Source organism: Cynocephalus volans, chromosome X (genome assembly GCF_027409185.1).
Source record: "Cynocephalus volans isolate mCynVol1 chromosome X, mCynVol1.pri, whole genome shotgun sequence".
In the NCBI taxonomy this organism is placed as follows: domain Eukaryota; kingdom Metazoa; phylum Chordata; class Mammalia; order Dermoptera; family Cynocephalidae; genus Cynocephalus; species Cynocephalus volans.
In genome coordinates, this window is record NC_084478.1 from 79336428 (window position 1) to 79354243 (window position 17816).

At 45.7% G+C, this 17816-nt stretch overlaps 1 protein-coding gene across 1 annotated transcript; it reads right to left on the reverse strand.

The window, feature by feature from the left end:
• Positions 1-4463: 4463 nt before the first annotated feature.
• Positions 4464-5561, reverse strand: P2RY4 (pyrimidinergic receptor P2Y4). Its single transcript, XM_063084474.1, has one exon. The coding sequence runs from the start codon at positions 5559-5561 to the stop codon at positions 4464-4466; it is 1098 nt and encodes a 365-aa protein (XP_062940544.1).
• Between the last annotated feature and the right edge of the window lie 12255 nt (positions 5562-17816).

Consider the following 17816-nt stretch of genomic DNA (forward strand, 5'->3'; position numbering starts at 1 on the left):
GAACCATAAAAGGGTTTTAAGTAAGAGAGTGAAACTGTGAAAGCAGTGTTGGGCAGATTAATCTGGCAACGTGCATTATATAGGATGCATTTGTGTGCAGAGAGACTGGAGGTAAAGAAGACCAGTTAGGAGCCTATAACAGTCCATCAGGTATAGGGTGACCAGAGCCAGTGTTAGAACGGTAGTGCTGGGACCATAAAGGAAGGCCAAGTGTAATTTGCCAGATGGAGAAGGAAATGTCAGAACCTGCTGAAATAAGGAGAGAGAAGAGTTGAAGTTGCCCGAGAATTTTCAAGCATAGGCGACCTGAGGAAAGAAGATGCCATGAACAGAAATGAGCAAGAGAGGTAGAGGAACTGGTCCAGGAAGTTTAGTTTTCAACTTCTTGGGTTGGAAGCAACAATGGAAGGTCCAAGTGGAACTGCCCAATGGGCAATTGAAGATGTAGAGGTGGAGCTTGGGAGAAAGGTCAAGCACAGAACTGAGTTGGCCTGGTATAACGGAAGGAGCACTGGGAGTCAGGAGACCTGGGGCCTCGTCTCTGCTCTGCCACTAATCTGTGTAGACCTGTTTTCTCCACTGTAAAGCAAGTGGATGCTCAGGCCTTGCATATCTCTGAGGTACTCTCAAGGACTATGAGTCAACTGCACTGTATTCACCTGAATATATGTTCTAAGAGAAAATCAATGTTCTGATGGAGGAAGGGCATTAAATAATCCCCAAATGCTGACTCTGTGATAGATCTCAGAAACTCTATTCACTTAAGGAGTAAAAGAGGAAAAATCCAGCAAAGGAGATAGAGAAGAAGTAATCAGAGCAGGAGGAGAGAAGCTCTAAATAGAAGGGATAAAATGAGGAACCAAAATTAAAAGTATTACAATAAGTAGGATAAATATTTTCATCAAATATGATAAAGAATTAACATGTGTATTGAACGGAAACATTCATATGTCATTGTGGCACTGAAAATTTGTACAGTCATGTTGGAAATCATGATTCATAAAAACATTTGTGCTCTTTGGTCTGGTAATCCCACTCCTGGAAACGTGTCCTAAAGAGAGCATTACACAGAAGAAAAAAAGCCATACACATTAATATGTTCAAAGCACAGAAAAATTGAGAGTTATCTAAATGTTCAATAGTAGGGAAACAGTTGAATCAAATATAATCTACTGATGGATGTAATTTTATGCGGCCATTGAAATGACAAATATGAAAGACTGTAGCAACAGGAAAAATATTTACAATAAAAAGTTTTTTAAAGCAGAATTTTTAAAGATATGTATACTGTAATTATACTTATTATGTATATGTATGCAAACTGACAGAGCATGGCACATGAAAAAATGAAAATAATTGTCTTGTGTTTGCAGTATAGGTGAATATTTTCTTTTAAACTTTCCTTTAAAGTCACAGTGGGATTTTTAAATGTTGTTTTTATTAAAAAAAAATTTAAAGAGGACATGCAACAGTGTCAAATGAAGTAGAGAGTTCAAAGAAGATGAAGATAGAGAAAAGGTCATTAAAGGTACTTCTTAAGAGGTAATTTGTGTTCTTTTAAGTACAGGAAAGTGTAAGAAGGAAACTAAATTCAGAGAATTAAGGGGTGATCTTGTGGTGAGGAAATAAAGTTTATAGTAGTCGTTCCAGCAATTTGGAAGTGAAACAAACAAAGTTGAATAGAATGGTAGCTGGAATAGACAGCAGGATTAAAGTATCAGTGGTAATGCTTTTGTTGGTTTTGTTTTTGTTGGTTTTCATTTTAAGATGGGATAAAAATCAGTGATAGAAAAGACTGTAAATGATGAAGGGAATAGATAAACAAAGGAACAAGAAGGAGGACCACCTCTTATTCTGGTACTGCAGGAAAGAGAGGGAGAAAGACAAAGCAGACATAGAAGCAGAGTTATCGTGAATGGGAACCTTGACTTAAAAGAAACTGAAACTGAACGTTTTAAAGCATCGGATTTATTGAGCCAATGTGATGATTGCAACTGGCAAAACACATAGGTCAGGTCGCCCTGAGAAATGCACTTCAAAGAGGGCCAGCAGAGTTTAGCATTTTATAATCACAAGTAGGGGGAAGGGTCAAAGGAAAGAAAGACATCCCCGTCTAATTACTTCATCAGGTTTTACTAGGATGTTACTAGGTTACATCCTACATGCAGGGATCTAGGGTAAGGGTAACAAGAAGTATTCTCGGTTACTTTATGACTTTCTGCTGTCATCATGTCTGCTTCTAAGTAAAATTGATCTTACGATAACGTTTTCCGGGACAGGTGGACGTGGCTACTGACTTATCCCAGGTCTCCCGAGGCACTACAATTTAGCCGACCTGGTTAGAGCAGATTTTTTTTTGTTATCAAGGCAGGGAGAAGTTGAAGTATTAGATCTTCTCAGTTCTTTAGGAGACAAGGTAAGTCTTGAGAGTTTACAAGAATGAAGTTGGGGCCTTGAGAAGGTGAAAAAGACAGAAAACTGCTGTGAAATGTTCACTGGGGACACAGCAAGCTAAGGAATGAAGGCTTAGGCAAAGTTCCAGGACATGAAGTTTTAGTGGGTCAAGACAGCCTTGTGCTCTGGCTTCATGTGCAATCCCCTCTAGTCCTGGGAAAGAGGAAAAGATTAGCCTACAGTGAAAGTCAAGGGGGTTAAAGCTAAAGTTTAAGGGAAAGCAGCCTTAAAGTAACAGATCACGAAGTCCAGGTAATTAGTCTTAATTAAGCATATGGGAGTTAAATGGACTGAGGAAATGAAGGAGGCTAGGTCAGTTGTGACGGGGAGAGATGGCGGGTAGGTGGGGATAATGGGCAAAGAGGCCGTGGTCATAGGAATAAAAGGGAGAGAGTGAAGATGAGGAACAGGTCATGTAACAGTGGCAGTGGGCATGAGACTGGGAAGCTAGTAAGAAGTGGAGAAGAAGGCCAGTCCATTTACCCTAACCAAAGGGATCCTGCGTAGTAGGAGAGTCCTGGATATCTAGGGAAAAAGAGGAATCCCTTCAAAGAATGAAAAGGGGGATTTAGAAGTATTGAAGTCATTTTTTTTTCTGTAGTCCAGCCCCAACCCTCCTCTCCAGAGAGAGACCCTTTAGAAGCCAATAAGAATTAGGTATCTCTAGACAAGTAAACTATCAGAGCCAGGTCAGCAAGGGTGAGACAAGAGAAAGGCAAGGCTGGGGTCTGACTCAGGAGACCAACAGGCTGGAAGGCAATTTTAGAGGGAGGGGGCCTAGAAGCATGAGCCCACCCTTCCCACAAATGCCTACCCAGAAACTCTTACTTCTCAAGGTTTGGGGGTTAGCTTCCCAAGTTCCATACCCCCCACCCAATCCTATAAACCTACAAGTGTTAAGATGGTATTGAAGGAGGAGAGGAATGAATGGGTGGAAAACTGAGGGGAACTAACCTAGTCCCAGTGCCCCACCCTGGCCTCAAAGTCCTAAAGCCTGATCTGAAAGAGCTGTAACAGATTTATCATTTATCTGGGGCAGCAGCCAGAGAAAGGGGAGAGGCCAGTGAAGATCCAGTTCTGGGCGTCAATTCCTGTCACCACCCCATCCTCTGTACAAACCTGCTCTACCCCTCAGTGCCGGAACCTACAGCCATAGACAGAAGAGCTCCTCCCCCTCAGTCCGAGCAATCCACTGTTCCTTTCATTAAGTACAGGCAAGCTGTCAAATGTGTTCTCAGCAAATATCATAAAGGAGATCAAGTCCCATTCCTGTTCCAAAGGCTGCTATCTGCTTGGGCCCTGCCCCCTGAGGCTCCTCGGGGTTCCCATCCCATAAAAAGACTCTAACTAATGGATGCACACCAATTCAACAGTGCCAGGCCTCCAGCTGCATGTGGGGGACCCTGGCACGCAGGCTCCCTGAGTTAGCACTTTATTTCAGCACCTTGGTAGGCAAGACTATCCTGTCTTCAAGGGGGAACCAGGAAATGGGTGTGGGTGCCACATATGGCACATCCTTGGTATCTGTTATATGCCAGTGCCCCACTTCCTGATTCTGGCTATCACCATCAGATAAGTCAGGCCAATCCTGAGATTACCCCACCTTCTCCACATCTTCAGTTGAATGCTCTCGTCTGGCTGGAGAAACATATGCTATAGGAGGATGAGGGGAAATGGGATGGGGAAAGAGGACTAGGGAAGATCTCCAGGAAGCCTTATAGGATCAAGAAACAGAACCAATGGCCCCAGGAAGGGCCATAAACACAGAAAAAGAAGTAGAGGCAGAGGAGTGACTGCTACTGCCTTTGGCTAAAGAGGAGCAGGCAAGTGAAGGGTTTATGAGCAATGGGGTCACACATGATTTCTCTGCCTCCCCCCAGCCCTCAGGGTGAGGGCTTCTCTCCAGAGCCTGGGAAAGAGAAGGAAGTGCCTTATCAGGTATCACTATTGGGTTCTCACATCTCTGCCCTGCACTCACCCCCTTTTCTCTCACTTCCCAGCTTCCAGAGTTACAATCTATTTGCCCTAGGGGTAGGGCAGCCAGTGTCCTGGGGGGTGGCTGCCCACCTGCAGCTGCTATCCTCAGGCAGGGACACCAGCGCCAGGGAGGAGGCAGCTGTAGAGGGCTGGGGCCCGTCACTAAAGCAGAGCCGCCGAAGCTGACGTCGATACTTGTCCCCCGTGAGCAGATAGAGCACAGGATCCAGGCAGCTGTTGGCGCTGGCCAGGGGCCGAGTCACTTTGTAGACCATGTTGACAATGTTCAGCACCTGGCAGTCAGCTTCCAACAGCCTTGCCAGGTAATAAATGGTGCGGGTGATGTGGAAAGGCACAAAGCACACAGTGAAGACAGTCAGCACTGCAGCAATGGTGCGGAGGGAACGGAGACGAGAAGATGACTGGGCAGCCCCTGGCAAGGGCCGATACAGGCGCTGGGCCGTGAGCCCATAGCAGACTAGAATGACCAGGCAGGGCACACCAAACAGCAGCCCCATGACTGCCGAGCTGAAGTGCACATAGTGGTCAAACTTCTCAGACTGAGTGGTGTCATGACACACGATGGTGGCCTCCTTCATGCTAGTTGTGACAAAAAACAGGTTGGGCACAAGGCAGCCAGCTACAACCAACCAAACTGCCAGGCAGAGAAGGCTGGCCAGACGAGGGCGGCCCCAGTGTAGTGCCCGCAGAGGGTGGCAGATGCCCACGTAGCGGTGCACACTGATGCAGGTGAGGAAAAGGACACTGCAGTAGAGGTTCCAATAGAAGAGAAAGCGGATGAACTTGCAGAGCCCAGTGCCAAAGGGCCAGTGGTTGCGGGCTGCATAATAGTAGATGAGGGTGGGCAATGACAGCACATACAAGGTGTCTGACAATGCCAAGTGGAACATGTAGGTGGCCGTTGCATCCCAGGGTCGGAGGCGAAAGAGGAAGAGCCAGAGGGTCAGGGCATTGAAGCCCAGGCCCAACACAAAGACAACTGCATAGCTCACAGGTAGCAAGATGAACTTGAACTCCTCGTCAAACCAGCAGTCTTGCTCCACCTCACTGCTGCCAGCACCTGAGCGGGGGCCTAGGAATCTGAGCAGCGAAGACTCTGCACTGGCCATGGCCCCCCTAGAGGTGGAAAGAGCATAAATGAGGTATCTGGGTTTCCCTGGTCCCCCAGCCCTGACCTGGGGTGAAAAAGGAGAGAACAGGGAGAGAGCAATGGTTGAAGCACTAGGGAGAGTGAGTGGAGGGCATCCGGGTGCAGCCCAGGCCAGCCCAGCTCCGACCTGAGCTCCCCTGGTCCAGCCCTGTGTGTGGTGGGCAGCAGGCACCGGCACTCAGGAGTGCGGTCAGCAGGTTTGGGTTATTCTCATGCTGCAGCTGACTCTGTCCTTCAGAGCCTGGCTGGCTGAATAGGGTGGAGCCCACCAGCACTTTCCAAAGTGTGAAGATGCCCAGACCCAAATTGTCTCCTAACTCGTCATCACAATTGTGTCCCTATGAAGCGGGGTATCTCTCCCCAGGCTGCCTTCACCTCCCCTTTCACCCTGGTCCCGGTGTCTCCATACTACATTTACCTCTGACACCTTCCTCCCACCTGCCTACAGTCCAGAAGCCCCATCCCTACCCTTGCCCAAGTACCTTGGCACATCTCCTACCTGGTCCCCTTGAAGCTGAGCCTGGATGACTCTGTCACCCTTCCCTTCGGCAGCCAGAGGGCATATCCAAGGGGGCGGGGTTAGGGTGGGGCCTGTCCCTCCTCCCACCTCAGGAGATTGTCAGAGCTAGAAAGGCCCTTTGAGATTATCCAGCCCAACCCACTCATGGTACAGATTGGGAAACTGGACCCAGCAAGATTACTGTTTAACAGCTTCGAAATGACTGTAGGAGGGAGTACACAAGGAAACATCCAAGTTTACAGATGAAGAGCCTGGCCACTGGGGATAACTAAATTACAGGAACATTACAAGTCTGTGTAAGTGAGCAGAAACATGGGAAATGAATTTTAACATGGGAAGTGCAAGAAAACATGTTGAAAGACTTTTTTTTTTTTTAAAGATGACCAGCAAGGGGATGTCAACCCTTGACTTGGTGTTGTCAGCACCACGCTCAGCCAGTGAGCAAACCAGCCATCCCTATATAGGTTCCAAACCCATGGCCTTGGTGTTATCAGCACCGCACTCTCCCAAGTAAGCCACGGGCCGGCACTTGAAAGACTTTAAAAAATCTAAACTACGACATAAATCTTAACTTCATATGCATACAATTATACCAAATACTAATATAGCACTTACTATGTGCCAAGCAATGTTCTAAGTACTTTATACTTATTAATGACCCCATAGGCTCTCTATGAAGTAGGTACTGTTGTTGTCCCTATTTTGCTAATGAGAAAAACTAAGGCACAGGGAGTTTAAGTATTTTGGTAATTAGTGGTGGAGTCAAGATTTGAATCCAGGTGGACTTGCTTTTGGGCCAGACTCAAGCATCCATGACTTAATTGCTGTGCTTAGTTGCCTCTCTAAACCACTGGCACAATCTAGGAAAGGACCAAAAAATATATACTGGGAGCCTACTATGTGTGTGGTTCAGCTTTAGGCACTGATAGTTCACTAGGAGTGAACAAAACACAAAAACTCCCACCCTAATATGCTTACATACTATCGGAGGGGGGCAACATAATAAAATTAAGTAAAACATATAGATTGTGATCACTGTTACGGAGAAGACTAAAGGAGGGAAGGGGAATAGAGAAGGTTGCTGTTTTCAATATTAGGGTGACTTTTTTTTTTTTTTTTCCCCAACAGACCTCAATTTATTTATTTATTTATTTATTTTTTATTTATTTTTTGTTTTTACATGGTGTAATTCTGTTTAATAAGCCAGCATTTACAGAATATAATTTTATTTGAATTTTAAGTTTTATAAAAACATTATACAAGAAATACATTTACTTATTATAGAAGAATTAGAAAATACAGCTAAGTAAAAAGAAGAAAATAAAAATTTCTTACAGTCCTCTACCTAGAGATAACTACCACCAACTTTTTAGTCTGCGTATGAACTTGATACCATCTAACCCCAGTTAGGATGGCTAAAATCCAAAAGACTATGAACGATAAATGCTGGCGAGGTTGCGGAGAAAAAGGAACTCTCATACATTGTTGGTGGGACTGCAAAATGGTGCAGCCTCTATGGAAAATGGTATGGAGGTTCCTCAAACAATTGCAGATAGATCTACCATACGACCCAGCTATCCCACTGTTGGGAATATACCCAGAGGAATGGAAATCATCAAGTCGAAGGTATACCTGTTCCCCAATGTTCATCGCAGCACTCTTTACAATAGCCAAGAGTTGGAACCAGCCCAAATGCCCATCATCAGATGAGTGGATACGGAAAATGTGGTACATCTACACAATGGAATACTACTCAGCTATAAAAACGAATGAAATACTGCCATTTGCAACAACATGGATGGACCTTTAGAGAATTATATTAAGTGAAACGAGTCAGGCACAGAAAGAGAAATACCACATGTTCTCACTTATTGGTGGGAACTAAAAATTAATATATAATTTCACACACACACACACACACACACACACAAAACCGGGGGGGGGGCGAAGAAGATATAACAACCACAATTACTTGAAGTTGATACGACAAGCAAACAGAAAGGACATTGTTGGGGGGGCGGGGGGGAGGGAGAAGGGAGGGAGGTTTTGGTGATGGGGAGCAATAATCAGCCACAATGTATATCGACAAAATAAAATTAAAAAAAAAAAAAAAATAGGGTGACTTTTGAATAAAGACCAGGTGTTGTGAGGAAGTGGAAACATAGAATATGAGGTCAGAGAGTTTGTCAGGGACCAAGTCATGAAGGTCCTTGGAGGCCATCATAGAGCCTCCTTGGCTCTTACTTTCAGTGAATTGGAAGCCACTGAGGGTTTAGAGGAGAAAGATGTCATCATCTGATTTACATTTTAGAAGGCTCTCTGGCCAGCTCTATGTTGAGAATATACTATAGGGCGGCACAGGGGGAAGACCAGTCAAGAGGCCATTGCCAAGAGATGATAGTAGCTTGGACAAGGATGATGGAGGTGGTGAGAAGTGGTCAGATTCTGTATAGATTTCGAAAGTGGAGACAACAAGATTTACTGATGTGGGGTATGAGAGAAAGGAGTCAGGAATGACTCCAAGATTTTTGACCTGAGCAACTGGAAGAACATAGTTACTATTTACAGAGATAAGGAGGCTGTGAGAAGAGCAGATTTGGGGAAAGATAGGGAGCTCATTTTCAGCCTGTAGATTTTGAGATACCTATCATACATGTAAGAGGAGATGGCCAGGAGGCAGTTCACGCCTCCCTAAGGAAACTAGCCAGTAAACTTCCCTTACAGACTCCACCCCTTCCTACACAGCAACCCCTCATCTCTCCCAATCACTCCCAGAAACCCTGGTCTGAATACAGTGGAGAAGACACAGAGAGCAAGCCTAGATGTTTGAGAGCCCAGTGGCAGGGAACACCCAGTTGACAGCAGCTCTGGATCTGGGGCTCCTGGAGCTAACTGCAACTCTGTAAGTATTGATGTGTTAGGCACAGGAAGCAAACACAGTCTGGACGACTGTGAGGATGAGGTGGGCAGTGCGCTTAGGGAGGGGTGAGCAGGCTGGAGCAGAATCCACACTGAATGGAGCTCGGAAGCAATGGGGACTCTGAACCTGATCCTCAGGTCTCAAGAATGTTACCCAGCTCGATTATGGGAGTGAAAGGAGGAGGCAGGCCTGCAAGGGAGGCTCTAGAATCTAGAGTCTAGATCTCTTGGAAGGCCCAGAAAGCAGATGGGGGAAACCTGGAGATCCTTGCCCTGTAGCAGCATAGCAGGTGGGATGAAAGGTAGGACTGGAGGAAGCAGTCATAAACTGAATCCTCAACAGCTGACTACTGTGACATTGCATAAAAGGCCTGGGTTTCTGGAGCCAGACGGACTTGAGTTCAAACCCTTGTTCTTCCACTTAGTTATGTGACCCTGGGCACCTCTCTGTAACTTAATTTCCTCATCAGTGAATGGGGATAATAATACCAACCTTTTAGGGTTTTTTGAATATTGAATTGGTTGATAGGTGTGGGAATGCTTTGTAAACCATAAAAAGCTGCAAATCTATATGGTATTTTTTATTATTACTTTGCTCCCAGGGATGAACCTGGCCTCTTCAGCAGAGGACAAGTATGATTTGAGGCTTGGGGTACACCCAAGGTTAAGCGCCACACTAGAGAAGCCAGCTGGTTAACCTCTGCAACGTTTCACCTGGCTTAGCTGTGCTAGGTTTCTGCTCCTCCCTGGACACAGCTGCAGCTGCTGCCGCTGCCACCACTGCCACCCAGTGGCTACTTCAGGAAAAGACCTCTCCCAACATTCCCCAGTTGAAGCCCTAGCTTCTACTTTCCTCACCCGGGATGATAGGAATGAAACGCTGCACAACAGAGCTCTCTCTCTTCCGTGAAACTCTTCTTCACTTTGGTTGCTGTTACTTTGCATTAGTCTGGTTCTCCTCTTCCTCTGGATGTTCCTTCTGACTCCTTCCCTGGCTCCTTTTTGTCCTCCCTTCCTCAAACGCGAGCCTTCCCCCAAGGAGCCTCTTCTCTCCTCCCTTCTCTTCTCTCCTCTCTTCCCTCTCTCCTCCCTCTGCACCACCTCTCTCTTTCCTCCCCCACTTCCTCCCCCTCTCTTTCAGAACACCCACTCTCATGATTTCAACTATCAGTTAGAGGTTATTAATAGTTCTACTGATGAAGAGACTCCAGAATACAGATCTCTCTCTAATCAAGTTTTATCTCTCCCTCTCTCACACTTACCACATTTGATTTCTACAGAGATTATGGCACATGCCACGGGTTGCCTAGAATTACACTCATTTGTGTTTTTGTCCATCTCCTCCTGATCCTCTCACCCCCATTCCCAAAGCCCCTTGAGGTCACGCACCTGGTTTTACCTCTATCTTTCCCACAGCCTTCCAAGTAAAGTTATGATAACATGTGTTCTGGATTTTTTTCCGAATTATATGTCCCGTTGTCCAAAAAATGCCTACCACTTCAGAGTTAAGAGAACAGGTAACTTGCACATAGTAAGTGTTCAATAAATGTTGAATGAAGGAATGACTCAGTTATAGTTTGTTGAATTCAGTGGTTCCCACATCTATAATCTAAGCCCTGCATATGTTGTTTCCTATAGGACACATCCACTTGGGGATCTCATTGACCTCTGGAATTTGGTATGCAGGAAAAGTTTATTATCTTCTTTCTCCTGACAGAGATGTATGGATACCATTATTGCTGATACCCTTCGATCCCCTACTCCTGCAGTTTTTTCCAGTCCTCCCTCTCCTGACCCCTCACATCTAGTATTCATAAATGTCTCAATGACATTTCTGTCTCTGCAATGTTTACCATTTCCTCAGCACCTAAAGAAGGAAAAGGGGGAAAGACATGGTTTCTAATATCTTTCTCTGAGTTAGGAGGAAAAGAAGGGAGGAAAGAAGGAAGGAAAGAAATGAGAGAAGGAGGGTAAGTGATATAGTAGAAAAATGCAGACTTTGGAATCAGACACACCTAAGGTTCAACTCTGACTCCATTATTGACCAGCTATGGGACTGTGAATAAGCCTTCCTGAACATCCGTTTCCTCACATGTAGAAGAAGAATACCAGCACCTAGCTTGTCATGAGAAGAAAATGAGGCAATGCATGTAGAGAACCCAGCATGATGTCTGGCAGTTAGCATCCTCAGCATCGTTATTCGGAATTAAAATACAGGTTATTTGGAGGGTGTGGGAGGTTCACCCCAATTGCTTGGGTTCTCTTTATGAAGTGGAAAAATGAGATCACTTGCTTAGGTAAGTGGAACGAGACAGTCACTTAAACCTGATGGAAAAGAGCAGTAATCTGAAACCCAGGATAATTCAGACTTACTAATAAAATCATGGGAAAGTGACTGAGTCCATATGATCGTAGCCAAGTCAGCTCTGTCCGTATGTCTTGTCTGTAGTGTGCCCTTTTTGTCTTTCTAAATGTCTGTCTTTATCTTCAGCAAGGCTGTTAACAACCATAGAGCAGAGGAGGGGCCACATTATCCAGCACCTAGGACAGTGCAGGAAGTCTCTGTTTCTACCATTTGATCCAGCTGTCTCTTTTCCATCCTCCCTCACTGAGCTAATGCCCTCATCCACATCCCACTTGAATCTGTTGGTATGATTTCAGTTGCAGTAACAGAAAATGTCAACTCAGCCGACTTTTTTAAAAAAGGAAGTGTATTGTCTTGCATATAAGTCCAGGAGTGGGCGGCTTTGAAGCTGGCTAATTCAACAGTTCAACAATGTTGTTTTAAAAACCCTGATTCTTTCCATCTTTCTGACCTGCAACCCTCAGCATGTGGTTTAGCAACTCTCATGGTCACAAGGTGGCCGTTGCAGTTCAGGCATTGCATCGAAATGTGGCAATATTCAATGGTAGGAAAGAAAGGCCTCTCTTCCTGTGTGTTTATTTTTATCATTCAGAAGACCTTTCCCAGAATCTCCCCAGCACACTTCCCTGGAATTTGGTCATGCCTGTAATTAAACCTACCACCGGCAAGGGGGATGAAATGACCATGACTTGCTTAGAGGAGCACAGAACCTTGTGGAGGAGGGTGGAAATACCTTCAAATAATGGGGATTCTGCCCCACAAGGAAAAAGGGGGAGATGGCTATTGAGTTGGAAAACAATCCTGTCTGCTACAATCCTTTACTGAATAATAATACCACCTTCCTCACACAGAGATATGACCATCACTTCCTAACTAGAAGGCATGGGTGGGAACATCATTGGGATGTGCAGAGTGAGGGTGGGTAAGGACCTGAAAATATGTCTCCCACCAATCTATCAGAGTGGCCATAAACTGCACATTTAAAGGTGCAATTCTTTGCCTTCTTACCCTTGCATCCTTGTAAAATGCAAGTACCTCTGGTCAAGGAACAATAGTGATAGTTCTCTTTGAGGGACTACTAACTGGAAAGGGGCACAAGGGAATTTTCTGGGGAGATGGAAATGTTCTCTATCTTGATCTGTGTAGTAGTTACATGTGTATATACACAGATGAATTATTTTCGTAGATTCCTATGTCACCGTAGTTCCTATGGTAACAAATTACCACAGACTTAGTGGCTTGAAATGATACACTTTTATTATTTTCTTACAGTTCTGGAGGTCAGAAATCTTAAGTTTCAATGGGCCAAATCAAGGTGTCAGCAGGGCCATGCCTGAACTGCGAGTTGTCATCTTGTGACCATGAGAGACTATGGGGGAGGATTCATTTCTTGAATTATGTCCCCCCAAAAACTCACTGGAGCTTGAATTGTGTCCCCTCCAAACCTCATGTGGAAATTTGATCCCCAATGTGGCAGTATTGGAAACTGATTGAGTCATGGGGGTGGATCCCTCATGAATGGATTAGTGCTCTCCCTAGGTGGGGGGAGTAAGGAGTGAGTTCTCACTCTATTAGTTCCCATGAGAGCTGGTTGTTTAAAAGACTCTGGCACCTCCCCCCCCCCCTTGCTTCCTCTCACCATGTGATCTGCTTGTACCCACCGGCTGCCTGCCATTTTCTGCCATGAGTAGAAGCAGGCTGAGGCCCATGCCAGATGCAGCTGTCCCAGAATCATAAGCCAAATAAACTTCTGTTCTTTATAAATTACCCAGTATCAGGTATTTCTCTTATAGCAACACAAAATGGACTAGTACAGAAAATTGGTACCAGGTGTGTGGTGTTGCTATACAGATACCTGAAAATGTGGATGCACTTTGGAACTGGGTATTAGGCAAAGGTTGGAGGAGTTTGGAGGACTTAGAAGAAGACAAAAAGATGAGGGAAAGTTTGAAACATTTCAGAGACTGGTTAAATGGTTGTGACCAGAATGTTGATAGAAACATGGACAGTGAAGACCATGCAGATGATGAAGTCTCAGATAGAAATGAGGAACTTACTGGGAATTGGACAAAAGATAACCCTTGCTACACCATAGCAAGGAACTTGGCTGCATTGTGTTCATGCCCTTGGACTTTGTGGAAGGTGGGACTTAAGAGTTGTGAACCAGAATGTTTGGCAGAAGAAATTTCCAAGCAGCAAAGCATTAAGGAAGCTGCATGGTTACTTCTAACAGTCTATGCTGAGTTATGGCACAAAAGGCATGATGTAAAGCCAGAATTTAAAAGGGAAGCAGAGTATAGAGATTTGGAAAATTTACAGCCTTGCCATGTGGTAGAGAAGCAGAGAGCCAGAGAAAAACGCAAGAGTGAAGCGGATAAAGTGTTTGCTAAAGACATTAGTTTGGCAATGAGGCAGCCAGATGCTAATAACCAGGACAATGGGAAAAACACCCTAAAGGCATTTGAGAAGTCTGGAAGGGTGCCCCACCCATCACAGGCCCTGAGGCCTAGAAGGACTGAGTTGCCCCAGAGGACAGACCTGGGGTGCAGCTGCCCTCAGGAACCTGCTCCCTGCATCCCAGCTGCTCTGACTAAATCAGTCCTGCCTCAAATGGCCCCAAGAGTGGTTTGTGCAGCAGCTCTGGACAGTAGAAGCCTGAAACCTCAGTGGTGTCCGTGTTGTGTTAAGTCTGCAGGCTGGCAGGATGTGAGAGCAGTGGAGGCGTGGCAGCTTCCACCCAGATTCCAGAGGATGTATGGAAAAGCCTGGAGGCCCAGGCAGAGACCTGCCACAGGGGTGGAGCCACAGCAGAAGCCATCTACTAGAGCAATGCGGAGCAGAAGAGTGGGGTCAGAGCCCCTACAGAGCTCCCCCAGGGAAATGACTAGTAGAGCCAAGGCAGCAGGACCACCATGGAGACCCCCGACCTATGGAGCTACCAGAGTGGAACACAGGCCTGGAAAAACCACAGGCACCAGCGCAGCCCACTGGGCTGCACCCAGCAGAGCTGTGGGGGTTAGGCTGCCCAAGGTTGTGGGGTCCCAGATGCCCAATTGTGCCCAGGATGCAGGACTTGGAATCAAAGAAGATTATTTTGGAGTTTAAGGACATAATATCTGCCCTGCTGGATTTCAGACTTGTTTGGGGTCTGTTTCTCCCTTTTTCTGGCCTATTCCTCCCTTTTGGAACAGGAATGTATGCCCAATGTCTGTCCCACCATTGTATCTTGGAAGTAGATAACTTATATTGATTTCACAGATGGGACTTTGAACTTTGAGCTTCTGAGTTGAAACGAGACTTTGGGGATGAAATGAATGTATTTGCATGTGAAAAGGACATGAGTTTGGGGGGGGGCAGGGGAAGAATGTAGTGGATTGAATTATGTCCACCCAAAACTCACTGGAGCTTGAATTGTGTCCCCTCCAAACCTCATGTGGAAATTTGATCCCCAATGTGGCAGTGTTGGAAACTGATTGAGTCGTGGGGGTGGATCCCTCATGAATGGATTAGTGCTCTCCCTAGGTGGCAGGCATAATGAGTGAGTTCTCAATCTATTAGTTCCCATGAAAGCCAGTTGTTTAAAAGACTCTGGCACCTCCCCTCTCTCTCTCTCTTGCTTCCTCTCACCATGTGATTTGCTTGTACCCACTGGCCGCCTGCCGTTTTCCGCCATGAGTAGAAGCAGCCTGAGGCCCATGCCAGATGCAGCTGTTCCAGAATCGTAAGTCAAATAAACTTCTGTTCTTCATAAATTACCCAGTCTCAGGTATTTCTGTTATAGCAACACAAAATGGACTAATACAAGGGACTACTAACTGGAAAGGGACACAAGGGAATTTTCTGGGGAGATGGAAATGTTCTGTATCTTGATCTGGGTGGTAGTTACATGTGTGTATACACAGATGAATTAGTTTCCTAGATTTCTATGTCACTGTATTTCCTATGGTAAAAAATTACCACAGACTCAGTCGCTTGAAATGATACACTTTTATTATTTTCTTACAGTTCTGGAGGTCGGAAGTCTTAAGTTTTGATGGGCCAAAATCAAGCTGTCAGCAGGGCCGTGCCTGAACTGCAAGTTGTCATCTTGTGACCATGAGAGACTATGGGGGAGAATTCATTTCTTTGCCTTTTCCACCTTCCAGAGCTGTATTCCTTGCATTCCTTGGCTCATGGTCCCTTCTTCCATCTTCAAAGCCAGCAGTGTAGCATTTCCTTTCTGTCCTCATACTGCCTTCTGTCTCTCTAGTCAAATCTCCCTCCGCCTCTCTCTCATAAAGAGACTAGAGATTACATTTAGGGCCCACCTGGATAATCTAGAATAATCTCCCCATTTCAGGATTCTTAATTTAATCACATCTGCAAAGTCCCTTTTGCCATATAAGATAACATTCATAGGTTCCAGGGATTAGGACCTGATATCTTTAGGGGACATTATTCAGCCTGCCACAGTAGGTAAAAATTCATTGAGCTGCACTTAAGATTTGTGCATTTTACTGTCTGTGAATTATATCTCAGTCCAGAAATGCACATACTCCTGGGAAAGAGATAATGACTTAAGTTAAACCATAATAATGAATTAGAGACCAAGCAGACATACTTTCTTCCTACTTAGAGGACCATGGACCTGAGTTGAAAGAGGGGCTAAGTACCTAAAAGGGAGGAAGGAGCCTCAAGCGTGGGTCTGAAGACAAAAATGGGCTGACAGCTAGACCAAAAATAGATTCATTCTGACTTTTCTCCTCCCCCACAGACAACAACCTTGGCAAGTATATGACTCTTTCCTGTATGTATAGCATTAGTTTCTATCCCACTATGGTCCCTGCAGAGTCTGAGCTTCTAACTCTGTATGGAAATCCCTGAGAAAGAGAAAGTTACAGCAACTAAATGAAGACCCTGGGTGTATACTGGCCAGGAATGGCAGGGTATGACACAACTAACTGTGCAAAGGGAATATAGGACAGGGTGTCCAGGGCCCTTGGTGAGGAACAGGAGTTAGGGAAGGCCCTGCCCAGCCCTCTGAGCCACAGCTATAGCCATCCTCTGAGGAACGGACACCTCATTGCAGGGTTGAGGGCTGTGTCTATAGCTAAAAACTAAAGACCAGCCAGCTCTAAGTGGAGGCAAAGGAGGTCAGGGTCCTGGATCCCCAGAGCTTGGAGATTCTGTCTCTACATTCTCTATGCCCACAAAGCCCAGGCCTGGGCCCTATGGGAAGGACAGTCAAGAAAGGAAGATTACTTTATTGTTGCCATTGTGGGGGTCCTGGCAGCTGCAGAGACAGAAATATCTCTAATTCCATGAGTAGTCATATGAGGCAAGGGAAGCTGCTTAGCACATGGACTTAGTTTCAGGGATTGAAAAGAGTCAAGAGCTAGGGTGGGGGTAGGGGGCAAGGGTTACTCTAGGTAGGGGTGATACAAATGTCAATTGCCTATTCCCTCCAAATGCCATGTCCTGCCAGTAGAATCTGCCCCTGAGCCACGAATCTTAAGTTACCTTCCTCTCCAACAAGAAAAGAAGTTCAAGGCTCACGGACTTGTGCACACACTACTCAATACACTCAGCTTCCCCACCTCCTGCCCCCATGACCTACAGGAGATTGATCCCCATAAGCTGGGATAATCAGGGTTTCTAAACATCGGCTTGAAGAGTCCAAAGTCCCAAGTGGTGGGGGGCTGGGGAGAGGGTACTCTTTCCCCACCCTTGGCTTTCCTGTGGCCTGGAACAGCTGATCGAGAGATATAGAGACTGGAGTGTGACACAAGGCTCTCCTTTCAGAAACACAAAGGCCTATACTTTGAGCTCTCCTATTTCTATCCCCCCACCATGCTTCACCTTTAAAGCCTCCAACTCTATTTTGATCCTAGTCCTCAGATTCAAGACCTCACAAGGCCAAAACCATATCATTCCCATTCTCAAACTCCCCCGCCTTTAACATTATCAGAATCAGTCCCCCTACCGCCAAGCTGTCCCAGCAGCAATGGCCTGCTAATCTTTTGGCCACTAATCTTTTAGCCACTAATCTGCTTTCCAAACTCTTGGAACCTGAGTTATTTATAGCAATGTTTCATGTCCTCCCCCAACCCTATTCTTCTCCTCTGACCCCCACCAATCTAAACACTCAGAGGACTGTGGGTATAAGAGGCTGGGGATGCAAGCATAGCAACCAGAGCTGGAGACTGATGTGAACTTCATCTCTCTCCCCAGGTAATATTCCAAAGCTCCCAACTTCTATCCCATACTAAGCCCCACATCCCTTGCCCTTAGTATCCCCTTTAATATATCAGGGGGCAGTTGAGGGGCACCTTTCCTGACACAGTCAGCAGGCATTCAGGATGACAGACCCTGCAAGAGACCTTTGGAAGCTTCCCTAAGATCACCGTTCAGGCCAGGCCTGGTGTGCATGA

Bases quoted from the DNA above. Each gene is read 5' to 3' on its own strand.
- P2RY4 (XM_063084474.1), bottom strand. From the start codon at position 5,561: ATGGCCAGTGCAGAGTCTTCGCTGCTCAGATTCCTAGGCCCCCGCTCA.